Source organism: Megalops cyprinoides, chromosome 15 (assembly GCF_013368585.1).
Source record: "Megalops cyprinoides isolate fMegCyp1 chromosome 15, fMegCyp1.pri, whole genome shotgun sequence".
NCBI classification, from domain to species: Eukaryota; Metazoa; Chordata; class Actinopteri; order Elopiformes; family Megalopidae; genus Megalops; species Megalops cyprinoides.
In genome coordinates this window covers 2,176,904-2,192,176 of record NC_050597.1, presented here as the reverse complement: position 1 = coordinate 2,192,176, position 15,273 = coordinate 2,176,904, and the positions used below count along the sequence as shown (strand labels likewise).

General features: G+C 46.6%; 1 protein-coding gene across 4 annotated transcripts in view; it reads left to right on the top strand.

Moving 5' to 3' along the window:
- The first annotated feature begins 6,011 nt into the window (after positions 1 to 6,011).
- The window catches only part of ehbp1 (EH domain binding protein 1), a 131,026-nt gene continuing 121,764 nt past the window's right edge, over positions 6,012 to 15,273 (top strand). For 3 of the 4 annotated variants that reach the window (XM_036546482.1, XM_036546481.1, XM_036546479.1), the window contains exons 1-2: positions 6,012 to 6,350; positions 7,429 to 7,915. In XM_036546482.1, coding sequence (XP_036402375.1) covers positions 7,812 to 7,915 — 104 coding nt within the window. In that variant the 5' untranslated portion in view covers positions 6,012 to 6,350; positions 7,429 to 7,811. Of the gene's footprint in view, positions 6,351 to 7,093; positions 7,169 to 7,428; positions 7,916 to 15,273 lie in introns of those variants that run through there. The other variant, XM_036546480.1, reaches the window with a different exon arrangement.

The following is a 15,273-nucleotide window of genomic DNA, read 5'->3' as shown; positions in this document are numbered from 1 at the left end:
GATTCTGTTCACAGATGTGACTCCCCCCCGACACACGATGTCAGAGGGGGCTGTGATTGAACTCTGTGGATTCTCTCTGGCCCTGTGCTCAGAGCAGCAGGTGTTCCTGAACTCATAAACCCAGAACAAAGGGTCCATGCTAAAGTTCTTTAATTTGACCCCCTTGCACCATCTGCACCAGGACCAGAACTTTCCATCAAGAGGTTAAACATGACTGGGTGCTGAGTTTACATATTGTTGAGGTGAATAGCTTGTTCATGGTACAACTCAGGATAGTGTGAACATGGTCTAAGGTTTTCCACTTTCTCCTTATCTCCTCAGATCTAGCTCCTGCAAAACGGCGATGGGCTGTATGCATAATCTGTCATGGCTATTACTGAAGGACTCTCCAAGATCCCATCCTTGAAAAAAGACATGCTTCTCGTAGTCAAAATGTGCCAGGACCCAGTCCTCAGAGTCCATCCCCTCTGCACACAGACCTGCTGCAGAATAACGCATACGGTAATTATGTCTTTATTTATAAGGCAGTGAAAGTTATGTGGGACTCAAGCGCAGGTCTATCGTCAGTAACTGCTTCCCTCTCTACCTACTTCCCAATTCACAGCAAAATCCCACAGATTTGAAAATGCGCAAATAAAAGACTGGCGGTCATTAGTAAAGTCAGCGAGATTATTTGAGCGGATTTGGGATTTACTGAAATGTGCTCACTTTGAAATATCTGTGCTGTTGCAGACGGAGATGGAGGCAGAGTGGAGAAGCTGCCAGTCAATGTCAGGGAGATTTACACCCTGATTCTGATGCAATTGAGGAGAAAAAGGCCTAGCTTCTACCTTGTTTAATTCAGTCCTGATGGTTAGGATGCTGGAAATAGCCACTGTTCATCTGGCTATGTTTAGATTTATTACTGGCAATATTCTTCAGTCAATATTTATTTGCTCACCAGCTGTACCTTTACAAATTATGACGTTAGATATGCTTATTTTTTCAGTGTACATAATACAGCTTTACTATTTTAGACATCTTCACATAGCATTGCTAACTGTATCTTATTACCTTACTAAGCTTTTTGGTTTCTGATGTAGTGATGTTACTAATTTGTCCTTCTCACATTAGAACAATCTCTATCCATGAGTGAAAACCAGTTGGGATGATTGTGTATTTCTGCAAGGACTTGTAGTTAGGTGGTTGGGTGTAACTAATATAAATCAAAAAAACAAGTGTGTTATTATGATGATCCGTGCAAACCATGGCTAATATCTGGCACCTGAACTTGGTTCCTGATGTAGCCTTCCATGATTCTTCATCAGACTGAATTAATTCCTATGTCAGTTCGCTTTTTCTTTTAGACTTGGGATGGAAAGCACTCACACAGAAGTCATTCCAGCTTTCTTTTGCCAGTGGGAAGCCGTCTTTAAAGTGGCCCTCTTTTGAATTCCACATGTGTGAGCAGACTCCCAACCAATTGTTTCCTTGCTGGAGATATCTCTCTTCATCTCCCAATGTGGAACTCATTATGTGTGGACATCCTAGGTGTGCTTCCACTTACAGGCTCACAAGAGGGGCACCAAGAATAACAAGGCAGTGATAATGGCACCACTGAAACTTAATCCTCTGTTGAAAATTGACTTTTATTTTCTTTGAAATAACTACTATGGCTTTGTGCCTACATGGACAGAGTTAAATTTCTTCTGAAAAGAACAAAAAAACATGAAAATCTACCCTCTCATCCAGAGAACAAAAGCCATTTTTGAGTGATCGAGATGAATCACTCACATTCATGCGAGAGCAGAAATTGCTCACAATGAAAAGCCAGTGATAGTCTATTAAACCACATTCACGCCTCTGTGAGGTTCTGTGCCGCCGATTCAGCGAGCATCTGCTCTGCTGTCACTTATTAAACTGTGATGCCATTAATTAGATCTGACGCTTTTGCATACATCGTTGTTTTCTTACGCGCTAGAGAACAGATTTGTAGTTGCAAATCCTAATGGAGGAAATAACAATCCATGAAAATGATCAGGGTATTCTGTTCGTACTTCAGTCCTTCACAGACTGCTGTACTCAAACAGATAATTATTTTAAATGTGTACTGATGTGCTCCCTGCGCCTCTGTATTGCTCTGTGCCTTGTTGTAGCTCGTGCCTGTAAATTAGAGGTCCTTCCACTTGAACTCAATACTGCGGTGATGGGGGATAATGGCTGTATTGGCGAGAGGTGAGGACGCTTGCAGGAGGAGGTCAGATTGGCTGGAGCTTCCGAGCCCGTTTACCTGCCTCTCGTTTGCTGCGCGCCATGGCCTCCTGTCCCCCGAGAGGGCGATCTTGTGCGTTCTTTGTTGTGCATTCCCCTTTTGTCTCTAAGACAGCTCATTGCTGAGTGCACCTGATTAGTTTTACGCCCCCATTGTAAATACAAAAATGAAAGCCAGCAATGAGATATTCAGCAGTGCATGCTCCCTATAGGAGAAAGAGTGCAAGATATCATGGCCCGTATATACTCAGCCTGAAAATACCGCAAATGATAATGCAGTCTCGAATGGGATGTAGAGACTTGGATCAATACAAACTTTATCAAGCTGGCTGCTAGTTGAACAGACTGTGCATGGTACTTTCTATTGTGTGTGTCACAGAGGGGACATTTCTCATGGAAAGCCCCTTATCTAGCCTTTGAGCAATTAACTTGGAAGAGCTTCCATATCTGCAGCAGCCCCAGGATGGTAGATGCCCCGGTGTTGTAATCGCATGTGCACTTCCTGAAACGCCTTTGAGAGAGATATTCCACGCAAACCTGGCCAGATCTAAAAGCAGCATGAGTCAGTGTGGCATCACTTACTGTAAAGATTCTTATCTCAAAGACTGATTTCATTCTCATGTTACCGGGCGGAGTCAAACAGGAAGCACACAGCTGGAGAGAGGACAACATGATACAGGAGGGACAGATGAAGATTATTGGAAATATATAAAATATACAAATACACACCATAAAATATACAAATACACACATGGTGGTGAATGTTATTTCTTACACAGAGAGGTTTTGTACATTGAAGGTCCTCGATGACCAGCTTTGTAGCCTGGCTTAAGAGAATCCCTAAAAATGTAAAATATCCTTCTGCACTTTCATGCAGCCATGACTTAAAGAGTGTGGCTTTGCCTTCAATCTGCCCCTTAGCAGATGAACAAATGTTTGGATGCTCCTTATTTTTCTACACACTGTTTTAGCAACCACAACCTGGAACCAATTTAAGCAAATTACATTTTATGGGTTAGATTTTTTTTAGTCATCTTAAGTGCCAACATCAAGCAGAGTTCTCAGTGCTTAAGGGTCAGCTTAGATCTTGTGATGCTCAGATCTGTCATTAGCTCCGTGTTGCAGGCGTAGAGTGATGCCTGATAGGCTACTCAAGGCTCCTGAATCCCACTGGTAACACCCACAGAGACTTCCCCTCAGTCATAACAGAGATGTGCATAGAACGCCACATCTTCCCTCCTTATTTTTTTCCCTCATGGCCTCATACCAAAAAGGTTCACAGCCATACAGACATGTCAATATTTTGAATGAGATATCTGCCAGATCAAAGCATTCCTTGATGGTGGAGAGACTCTCGCTGCAATCTTCCCCCTGAATTCTTAAACAGCAGACATCAAGGGTTTAAAATCCATATCGATGTCCAGCATATTTACTCATTATTTATGGGAAATCAATACTCCTGATGTAATAGTTACACAAATATAAATGTTTTTAATCGCATGCAACGTTTTGAAATATAGGGTATTTTGCAAATGATGTTTATTATAGGTTATATAACCTGTTTGAACAGTTATCCGGTAGGCAGTATTTTTCTTTTAATTTCAAAGTGCACAGAAACGGCATACGTAGCACGACATTCCTTGTTTTAAACAAGTCTGTTACATATTCTAAGCAGTACCCAGGGGAATGCGCTGAATAACTCTCTTTTAAAGGGCAAAGTAGGGTGTAGGATGAGATCAAAAAATATCTGGGTGGGTTGGCTAAGACTCCATCCCTTTGTTTCCAGACTTTGCAAACAGAACACAGGAGACAGCCAGGAGAACTTGCTGACTGATTCACCGTGCGCTAAGTGTCTCATTAAACAGCAAGCCTGTGGGCGCAGACATTGATTCTGTGGGCGGAGGGGAGGGGAGGGGGGTTAATGCGCGTGATTTCTGTGGAGAAACCGCAGCACCATGAGGTAAACTCTTTAATTTCTGTGGCACCGTGAGGAAATGGGAGCTGTCCTCATTCAAGCCGCTGCCCAGAGGAACACGGCAGCTCACAGTGTTTCGATGGGCTAAGGGCAAGGGACATGCTAACCTGATGCATATATTTAAAAAGTGCGAGAGAGAGAGAGAGAGAGAGAGAGAGAGAGAGAGAGAGAGAGAGAGAGAGAGAGAATATAATAATAGAGAGTTTAATAATAATAATAATAATAATAAGTGTAAGTAGAAAATTAGCACCAGTTCAATGCATTATCCCAACATGCACTAGATATCCTAACAATTCTCTGTGCGGTGCAAAAACGCGGCCATCGAAAAATATGCAGTACGGCAGTCACATGACCTTATTGGACTATTTACAGTGCATACAGACCCCACGAGGCTCATCGTATGTGCAGATCTACTTCTCCTAATGATTAATGAATCGGCGTGGTATAATATCCTCACTGCCACGCACGTTAATTAGGCTGTCTGTGCGACCTCAAATATATTACAAATACACACACTATGACCGGAATTCTAAAACCACAACAGCAACAAACAGATTGGTATGACGATACTATAAAATTGCTCACAGTTACCAAGAAGTTTTTAAGCCAGTATTAAGCCGTTAAGGCGCAGTTTGATCGCACATTTATAACGGGAAAAGGAGTCTACCTTTTTGCCTATATATTCTAACGTATTTGTCGATTTTCCAGAACAGAAACGATACATAATGTGGTCTCCACTTCAAATATAATTTCGGCAAACCTCAAAAAATGCCACACGTTGTCAATACATTAAAGTGTGCAAGGGATGAGCATGATGAGCGAGGGCCGCCGGGTGCCTCAGAATCCGCACAGCCGTACACCGGGAGGGAGGGGTCGAGGTGCTGGACTCTAACCTCGTACTCGGACGCCGCAGGTCTCAATGCAGAATCGAGCACTTAAATCGAGCTCAGTCTCGAATCGAGCTCTGATTCGAATCGAACAGTTTTGAGCTCAGTCATGAATCATTTGCGTGGACTTGACTCGAGCCGTGGAGGACAGACTATGGTTCTGCAATAGCTGACTCATAAGATACACTGCTTAGCGCGCTACCACGTACCAAACGCTAGCAAAGATATCTTAACTGGTTCAACCCTTAACCGAAGAGGGCATAAGGTAGCCAATGTGCAAAGGTCAGTTACAACTGTATGTCTAGTTATCTCAACGCAAAGCGATCGTGTTGGTTTTTCCTTGTAAAATAACGCTCGAATATAGAAAGGTGTACTGGTGGGCATGTCAGTCATATTTTCGCTTCATTTGTAGGCTACTTTTAAATGAACCTCGGCGGCATCATGCAGCTTCAACTGCGGACCCATTTGGCCGTATCTCGACGAAACAGACACCCCCACGCTCACGGCAACAGATTTGACTGGCATGTCGCAGCACCACGGGGAGGCAAATACTATACAAACAAATCTGTTCTACAAAAGCGAAATTCATAAATGGAAGTAATAGACCGTATAAACGAGAGCCCTGCAGCGTAACCTAGCGTGCTGGCATTCATGGGCGGGTGAAACTGCTCAGACAGATATATTAGCTGACCAATAAAATGGTCACCCCGCAAGAAAGCGCAAAGAAGCCAATGAAATTTATAGTAAATAGTAACTTATTATTACGCACGTCTTTAGGGAAGCCCTTAGAATGAAAAAATTGTAAATATTTACGAGAGGCCTTGCTAAAGGAGCCAATCGCAAATGCCCGGGGGCGTTTCCCTGGAGCGCGATTGCTAAGTTTGAGTGAATGGCGAGGGGAGAATGATGGAGGTTTGATTGCTGGGTTTGGTAGTGCGGGGTTGCTGGAATTCACTTTTGCATTGGGCTTTTTCTTTTCCACGACTCGTTTGCGAGGGAATTTTCGTTTCCTCTCCTAATTCCACAGAGTTAGCTAAGGGAACGCAAAGGGGCAGTTTTGGGAAAGCGACCCCGAGCGCCTGGGCTCATTTAAATGGCTGATAGTGGAGAAGTGTCTCACAATTAATTAGCTGGCTAGCTTGCTTGCTAGCTGGCTGGCTGGAAATGCAGTTGGGTAACTAGCGAGTGAGCTGGCTGCTGAGCCAGATAGCGAGGCATTAGCATGCATATTTGAAGAGGTGAGTGCGCAGATGTTTTCTTTTGCGGTGTTTTGTATGGGTGACGCGTTGTCATTCAGTCGTGCGCAAAACATAAGCCAAGCATGATGGCTAGCTGTGCTAAGTACATAGCTAGCCAGCATACTAAAGTTTTCATGGTACTGTGGCTAACTGGCTAACTTAACACGGTACATGCCCGCTAGCCAACGCAAGGAGTGATGTTAATGGGCTATATTTTGGTTTCTGGCTGCTGATTGTCCAGATAAGGTTTATATCGATGACCTAACTGAACTAGTTAGCTATACAATGCAGTGGATCGATTGCTTAATGAAAAATGCAATACCTTCCACAAAACAGTCTTGGCTGCTGTTGACCAGCTTAGCTAGTTAATTACAAAATACAAGTCTAAGTGAGAAGAAGATAGGACTAGTGCAAAGCGATGGTGTATCACTGATTGAGATTGACAGGTAGCGAGTTAACCGACACAATGCACACTTTTCTTAAAGTGAACTAACTGTTAGCAAGGTAGCCAACTTCGCTGAAGGCAATGGTAATTGCAGTGAGAAATACGGTTAGCTTGGCTGATTGAGGTACTTGCATTAGTTAGCTCCCTTGCTTGCTGTTGTTAAAGCGTGTTTACCATCTAGCTGACTTGCTACTCTCGGATATATAAACAGAAAAGCTTACTTACTAACAAACTTTAACCCCCTACGTTGCGTATCGAGCGAGATTTAAAGCGCCACTTTGCTATCCAAAGAGACAGAGACAGCTGGAACGAAATTTGGTTGTACTGTTTTGCCTGGTTGGCGACTGAGCCAAAGAGGAAGGGATGATTTGCTGTGAGTTACCCAGCTAATTATTTGTAACGCTAGCTAATCAACTAGAATGCTAAGCTCTGTATAGAAAGGTGGTTGGCTAACTATGAAGCCAACGTTACCATGTGATGTTGTGTATTTGGTTTGATCGAATCGATAGCTACCAAAGGTGGCTACCTGGTGAGAGACGCCACGGGGAACGAGCGATTGTTTTGGGGTGTGAATTCCTTCATTCTGCGATCATCGGCATTGCTGTGTAACTCTCTGTTTTCGTCTTTCAATAGGTTGTCAAGCCCCGGGTGGCTACATGATCATCAGATCAATGCCTAGCTACAAGGAATAAGATTTGGGGGAACTCGTTTTTTTCTTTTTTTCCCCCCAGTTTTTCCACAACCATGCATGATCCTGTCAGACTCGACTGCCAGCGAGGGGAAGATCTCATGCTACCCCCTATGCGTTTATCCTGATGTTTTGAGAAGACATGCCACCTCACCAGAAGAAGAGGAATCGCCGCAACACTACAGTAGCTTTTTTTCTTTTAAAATGTTGACGACGTGTGTGTGCGCATTGATATATTTATTGTAGGACACTTTTAAACATTCGCCACCAAGGGAAACGAAACGCGGCAAAACAAACAAGGAGAAGCCAGGGGGAAATAGCGAAGAATATGGCTTCGGTGTGGAAAAGATTGCAGCGTGTGGGGAAACATGCTTCCAAATTCCAGTTCGTGGCATCGTATCAGGAACTCATGGTGGAATGCACAAAGAAATGGTAAGTGGCATGTGTGCTCCGAGTTGTATCAGTGCATTATATCTGGCAACATACAGTTATACAATATTGCACATTCATAGGCTGCTTCGCAGGAATGCTGAGCTGGCCTCTTCCGCCCTCGCGAGGTGGCGGTGATTTATGAAGTCCTCGCGGCGGTGCGGGCATGTCGGCGCGCAGGGAGGGGCGCGTGCTGTGCAGCCCCGCTCCGCTGCTGCATGATTTGTTCTGCATCTCAGCTGTAGCACGAATTTACATCTGTTCCGTGCTCGTTAATCAGACCACTTAGTGATGTTTTATTATGTACGGATGGCAGTAACTACCCAGTATGTTGTAAAAGATGACCAGTTGAACTGTTTTTCGTAAAGTACAAGTGTAATTAATGAACTATGGTCGCAATTATTGTCATTACTGTTATTGCTCATATATTATGTAGAGCTCAGGATATCGCTGTAAGTTGTTTTTCTAGAAAAAGCTGTGCATAAATCAAGTAATCTTTTACAACGACAGAAACAGTGGAAGATCACTTTATGAGTTTAATCAAGGCAGTTGTGTCATTCATTTGAGGTTTGATCAATGATGGCTGTGTTTTTAGTCTTTACTGGATTTGAAGACTTAATTAGTGGAGAACAGGTAACAGATCTATCTGTGCAAGGGGAAACACAACCCTCCTGTGAGATTCGGGTACCTTTAAAAGCCTCCCGCTGTCATTGGCTGGTGTAGCATGGCCGTGGGCATGTGATAGGTCCCAGGCCCTGAGTCCAACTAACCCTGGCCAAGGACAGCTCCCTCAGTCAGCAAAGCCATGGCTGCTGCTGCTTTCTGTCAGTGCAGCAGTCAAGACGAGCACACCTGGAGGCATGTGTCCACCTCAGAAGAATCCTCTATCCCCTCTGGTCTGCAAGACATGGTTTTGGTCCAGTCATGAAGTGGGTGACACAGTTCAGGGGGAAAGCTCACAGGGTTGCAGCTGCCTGATGGTCCTTGGCTGTTTCCACCATTTCAGTGAAATCTTTAGAAATAAGTCTGTCAGTATTTGTCAAGAAACCCAAGCAGTGAGAAAGTGGAAGCTGGACATTGTTGGAGGGAATTTTGTTGAAGGGAGAGGTGAGTCAGTCGCAACAATGCTCTGGTCTCCCAACTGGAGATCACTGTGAGGTGTGCTTCAATACAATGTCTGCAGGCGTTGGACTTCGTTGTCCATTCTGTTATAGCTGTGGTGGAAGGCTTCCATCCACAAGAGGTGGAAACGGGCCAGAGCCTTCACATGGATCTCATATTTTGAATCGCTGGTTGATTTAATGGAGGGAAACCACAGGCATTTGTATCTGGAGAGGGAAGAAGATACGAGCTGCTCATGATGATCTCATGCCTGAAGGATTATCAGCAGCCTGGCACGTGGAGTTACAGGGCGGAACATGACGTGAAGCCTGCTGTTGTATGGGGGAATGATTATCTGATCGGACTCGAAGAGGAGGTTGGCACAGGTGTGGCGTCACTGCTCATTTTGTCTTTCCTGACCCCGACCCCCACATAATTCCACCATGGAATAGCAAAAGAATCCATCGCAGTATGTTTTCACTGGCTACTTTATGGTGTAGGTTACACGCTTAGTGGCAGCTTTGGAGCTGTACAAAATGGCTGTTTGAGATTTTTAAATTTCCTCAGGTGTACTTGACTCTGGGTTTATTTTAGCAGCGACAGAGGGCAGCTGGCCCTGCATACCATCTGTTAATACAGTGGGACAGAGCCTGAGAATTTCAGATTTCAAATGCTACGCCTCCCCTGTAGTACACTACAGACACCATGTATGTGATGTACAAAGTGTTTTGCCTTTGTTGATTGCTCCTGCCACATTCTAGTTAATTCTCGTGAAGCTGGCAGCAGTACAGTCATATCTCAGTAGCAGCAGAGTGCAGTGTAGCCTGACAGGAAGCTGGTTTGAAATATGTTTAAATCTTTTTATCTGGAACTTAATGCTAGGATATAATGGGAGAAAACCTGAAGTTTAAATGAGTGACATTTCCACCAACCACACGAGCACGCTACCGCTGCACGGCGTTGAGCTGGTGTCCCCTGAGCAGAACGCTGTGGCTGCTTAAATCAGCTCCTTCACCTGTGAGCAGCTCCTTCATCGTTCAGGAACGCTGTGCAGTCTCACATGGTCAGGGAAACGTCATTCATTACAGTGTGACTGTGAAATAATCGACAAGTTGACAAGTGCATTTTGAGTAGTTCTCCCCATGTTTTGTAAGGTCTCTTGCAGGAACATAATAATAACAACAAACAGCAAAGACCTTTTTGCCTTGCTTTATTAACGGGAGGCATTTTCAGACAAAATCAGTCTGTGTTCATTTCTGTACCTCAGTCCGTGGCTGCCTCTGCACAGCCTGGTTTTGCCACATTCAATACCGTTTCAGAAAGTCCAAGGTAGACCAGTGCACACCTAGCGAGAAGGCTGCAGGACTCCCCGGCGCTGTGAGGAATAGCGGAGTTTAGGTGGGTTAAACACCGTGGAGTCGTTAAACAGGCTAATGGGAGCGCTCCAGCAGAGGGGCGTGTCGATGGGCCTGCGGAGAACAGGGGATACGCGCGTCTCACTTCTGCGGCCCAGATTAACGGCTTCTGCTCCCACCGAAGCCGCTAGCTCAGGAGGCGTTCCAGAACTCTGTTGCCGGGATACCCGACACACATTCCCGCAAGTGTTTTAGTGCTGTCGTGGGGAAACGGTGCGAAAGCCAAGCCGGCCAGGCTGGGAATGGAGGGGCCCAAAGAGCCTTTTAAAGGTGTGGACCCTCACACCTGCTCTCTATATTCCTATGGTATTGTGCCAAGACTTAATTAAAGATAGGCCTCAATTACGCCTGGAGGTGTTTACTTAATTTCTCTGGTGCGGTACCTTTCATGGTTATCGTCTAGTGGTGTTTCTCTAGCATTAGTCCCTTGGTTGTTTTCAAGTTGTGTCATAGTGCACAGATGCATACTTTGAAGACTAGCAGCACATGATTTTCCTCAGATGTTGAGCAGTGGTCACCTGGTGGACAACTATAACTCTTCCCTGAGTTAGCCTGAGGGCAGCTGAAGTCATATTGATCGTTGTCATCAACCGCCTCTTAATGTTGGGTACTGTAACTCATGCTCAAATTCAAATGCTCTCTGTTGAGGAATATTTGAAGTGTTGAAGCTAACTTTAACTTTTAACTGCACAGTGTTTTGCATATACTGTTTCTCCTGAGAGATCATATCCTTTTGAAATTTTAAGTTTTAGGTTCTTCGTGTAATGAGGTGCTTCTGCAGTGCTGCGCTGTGTGTACACAGCGCTGAAGCAATCATCAAGCAGAATCGGAAGATGATAAGAGCCGTCTCGCCGTGGCGAATGAATAAATCTCTCACATGTCAAGGGCTGTGGCATGAGAGACTCGTCTGGCAGAGTCTGGGAAAACGGCTCGGAGATGCTGAGGACGCAGAAGAGGCCTGATGTTATGGAAAGTCTGCGTAGCACTTTCCTGTTTAAACGCCACAATAATGCAGGCAGGCAAATGAGTTCTGTTAGTGCAGACGCGCCGTAAACTGCTTGGATGTGTGTTTGCGTGAGGAATGCTGTTTTCAAAGTGTGTAAACACAGGTTTCCTTCAGTTCCTTCCAGTAGACAGGACTGGGAAAAGTAAGAGCACCTCTTAAGAAGAAACAGATCAGTGTGACAGTCTGCAGTGTGTTTCTGTCAAAAGTAGAATTCCTAAAGTGCATATTTATCACCATTAATATATTTATGACGCATTTTGATCCTGGACAGTCTGGACGGATATGCAGTGGAAATAATGGCATATGACTAATTTCTACCCTATCGGGCGGTAATTTTCCTGTAAGCTGTTCTCAAACACAGCCAGAAGCCGGAGAGATTTGCTGCCTTCCTCCGCTAACCACGGCTGCCCTGAGAACATCTCGCCTGTCAATCATCCTGCAGTTTGTTGGAGGAATGACTGAAAGGGCAGGGTTATTAGAGGCGGCGGCTGTAGAGTAAGTGATGGAGTTGTGATGTCTGACTGCAGTGCAAAGCCACAGCACACTGCCACTCAGGCTGCAGGGTCTGCAGGAGCTGCAGGAGCTGCCAGGCTGCAGAACCAGGAGACTTTATGTGTGTCTTGCATCATGTTTGATGAGCGTAATTGACTCTGCAGTGTGGTAGAGAGAGGCATCCAGCTGCTTCTCTGCATGGCTGAAGGCATCTGGCTGCGACGTCACAGCCCTGCTCGTCTCTGATTGGTCGAGGCATGTTTTGTTGCTCCACAGAGGAGTGTGGGGTGAAGATTGTGTGGAGCATGTGCGTCTCTGCTGCGGTCACTGTTTATTTTGTAACCTCGTGTCCTGAATTGGCACCTGTTCTTCCCTTAACTGAAACAAAACCCACAGTCTTTTTCTTGTAAAATCTTTTCAAATGCAGCTTCCACTAATCACTTAGAAAATTAAAAAAAGACATGGTGACATTAGTGTTCACGGTAGAGAGGGAGAGAGCGAAGTATCAGAAGAAGAATCTGGAACACTGGAGTGAGCCCTCCTTCAGTAGCTGACTGCAGTCCCATGGAAGGAGTGGGAACTCCTGAAGAGTCCTCCACCCTGTGAACATGCAGGGTGGGATAGTGGGAGGGAACAGGGCCTGTAATCCAAAGGGTTGATCCCCGGGTGAGACATTGCTGTTGTACATGGGGGAAATGCACTTACACAGAATTACCACTATAAATATCCAGCTGTTATAGCTAAGAGGTGAGAATTGTGAACTACGGGAGATGTGTTTGATCAGCGGATGTAATGTCGCCTAACTGAGCTGGGATAGCAATATCGGGCTGCTGAGTGGGAGAAAGCCAGTGAATCTGAATGGGGAAGTGCCTCTGTTTCTGATGTCAGTCCCGGTGGAGTAGGCTCCCGTGTCATAGAGAATCTTTACACCTGTCGTTCGTCCTGTCTGTTTCACTCTCGCTCTGCGAGTCAGGGCCCAGGTAGACGTCCGCTCCACAGTAAGTGGCCTGTCACTCTGTCACTCTGAGCTGCGGCGGGGGAAATCGGGGCGTCTGGGCCGACGTGTAGCAGCTGCTGAAACAGGTAGCGTGCTGAGTGCAGTAGCTGTGTGTGTACCGGCAGTGTGGAGCAGCAGTGAGGCACAGCGTAGGGGACGGGAACTGTTACGCAGAGGTTGCCGGTTCCCAGGCGGGGCACTGCTGTACCCTTGAGCAGGGTAGCAGCTGTAAGTATCTTGCTGTGTCAATTGTGATATTTCTCCCAAGGAAAATAATGCAGTGTATGGCAATGCTGTGTTCTAGGACAGGATGTCAGTTATTTGTGCCTGCAGTAGTTGTGTTAGAGGTGGTATGAGTGTTTTTGTGCCTCTGAGCGAGGCTTTCTGTCCTTTCGCATGCTTCGTCTTCTGAGCGCTCGTGCAGCCTGGTCTGCCTGAGGAGGCCTGACTCAGCAGGAAGCAGTCTGTGAAGGTGCAGTACATCCTGTCTAGGTCTGAATGCAGGCGCTGAATGACTGCTTTATTGGACAAGGGGTGTGTGTGTGTGTGTGTGTGTGTGTGTGTGTGTGTGTGTGTGGGGACTACAGGGGAACTGCGCTTGGTCAATCTTATCTTAAAGGGCAGTTTTAAGGCACAGAGCTGGCATCCCAGTCAGGGAGGAACAGCTTGCTGAATGGGTTTTTGTTTGTTAGTGAATGTTATTGTTTTGTTTTTTTGGAGGGGGGAGGTGATGTGAACTCTGCGGTCCCGGATCCTGCCGCTGTCTTCAGCGTGTCCCCCTTTTTGCTCCTTGCAGCAGTGACTGTCCTGCGGATCGCCTGGCAGACGCTGGGCTGCAGCTCTCGGTGCTCTGATGTGCTGAGCATTGAGGGAGAAACATGCCTAAGTGGTGTGTAATGTAATTTGCCTTTCTCACACCCGTTCTCCCGGGCAACAGAGCCACATTCACAGCCGCAAGTGTCCTGCGCTCTGGGCGCACCATGCTGTGCACAGACAATCACTTACCCTCATTTGACTGGTAATACTCTTTCCCCTTTAACTCCTTTGCTAATATGCAGTGAAGCGTTCTTTAGAGAGGTGCTCTCAGGGTCTGGTGTGTGACCCCAGGTGAGCTGTGGGGTGTACCTGTGTACCTGGATGCCCTGCTGGAGGTGTCACCTCGGCCTGTTAGCAGTGACAGCACTGGGCCTGGCTGTTCCCTCTCCCTCCCTCCCGGGGCTGGCTGTTTCCTCTCCCTCCCTCCCGGGGCTGGCTGTTCCCTGTCCCTCCCTCCCGGGGCTGGCTGTTCCCTGTCCCTCCCTCCCGGGGCTGGCTGTTCCCTGTCCCTCCCTCCCGGGGCTGGCTGTTCCCTGTCCCTCCCTCCCGGGGCTGGCTGTTCCCTCTCCCTCCCTCCAGGGGCTGGCTGTTCCCTCTCCCTCCCTCCCGGGGCTGGGATTGCTTCCCTGCAGGAGGCCTGGCAGGGTAATCAGCAGAGCTCTGTGTGGAGCCACCGGTTTTTCCTCCCCTTTTTTTACAGCGTTTGGTGATTTCAGTTTAACTGGCTGCAGTGTGGGGCTCATTGCAGCTGCTCCATTCTGCAGTATGGCTGCTCTCACTGCCTCACAGCAAATGGTGCAAATGGATTACTCATACACACGCACACACACGCACACACGCGCACACACACAAATTCATACATGGATATATACACGCAATACACACACAAACACAAACACTCACACTTACTCATGTACACACACTGTTACACTTACTCACACGCACACATTCATAAGCCTACATGCGCACACACACAGATCCACACTCACTTATGCATATATACACAATGCACACACTAGCACTGGGAAAACAGATTTCCTCCATTACGATTGGAAACCTGGGCTCATTTGCATCAGTGGTATGGCAGTTTGCAGTGTGGATCAGTGAATGGGAATGCCAGCACTGTCCTGCGTGCAGGGGGAGAGCGGCTGGCCCGGCGGTGGCCTGATGTCACAGCCAATGAGCCGATGCGGCGAGATTAGGAAGCGATCCTCTCACCTCCTCCACCGTCTCTGGCTGGGGGGGGGGGCTGAGTGGTGGAGCGCTGCAGGATGTTTGGAGAGGGCACCCTCTATAGTAGTACAGTAGAGTAGCTGTGATACAGATATCTGCCCTCACCTTCCCCTCTCCCTCTCCCTCTCCCTCTCCCTCTCCCTCTCTCTCTCTCTGTCTCTCTCTCTCTTTCTCTCCCTCATGGCTGATCTGTGATGTGCTAAATTGGAGGCCAGCTCAGAGAGCTGGGTTTTAACAGAGGTCATATGTGGTGGTGTCTTCTCCATATGCAGCACAGGGAGCTGTTCAGTGGTATCGCATG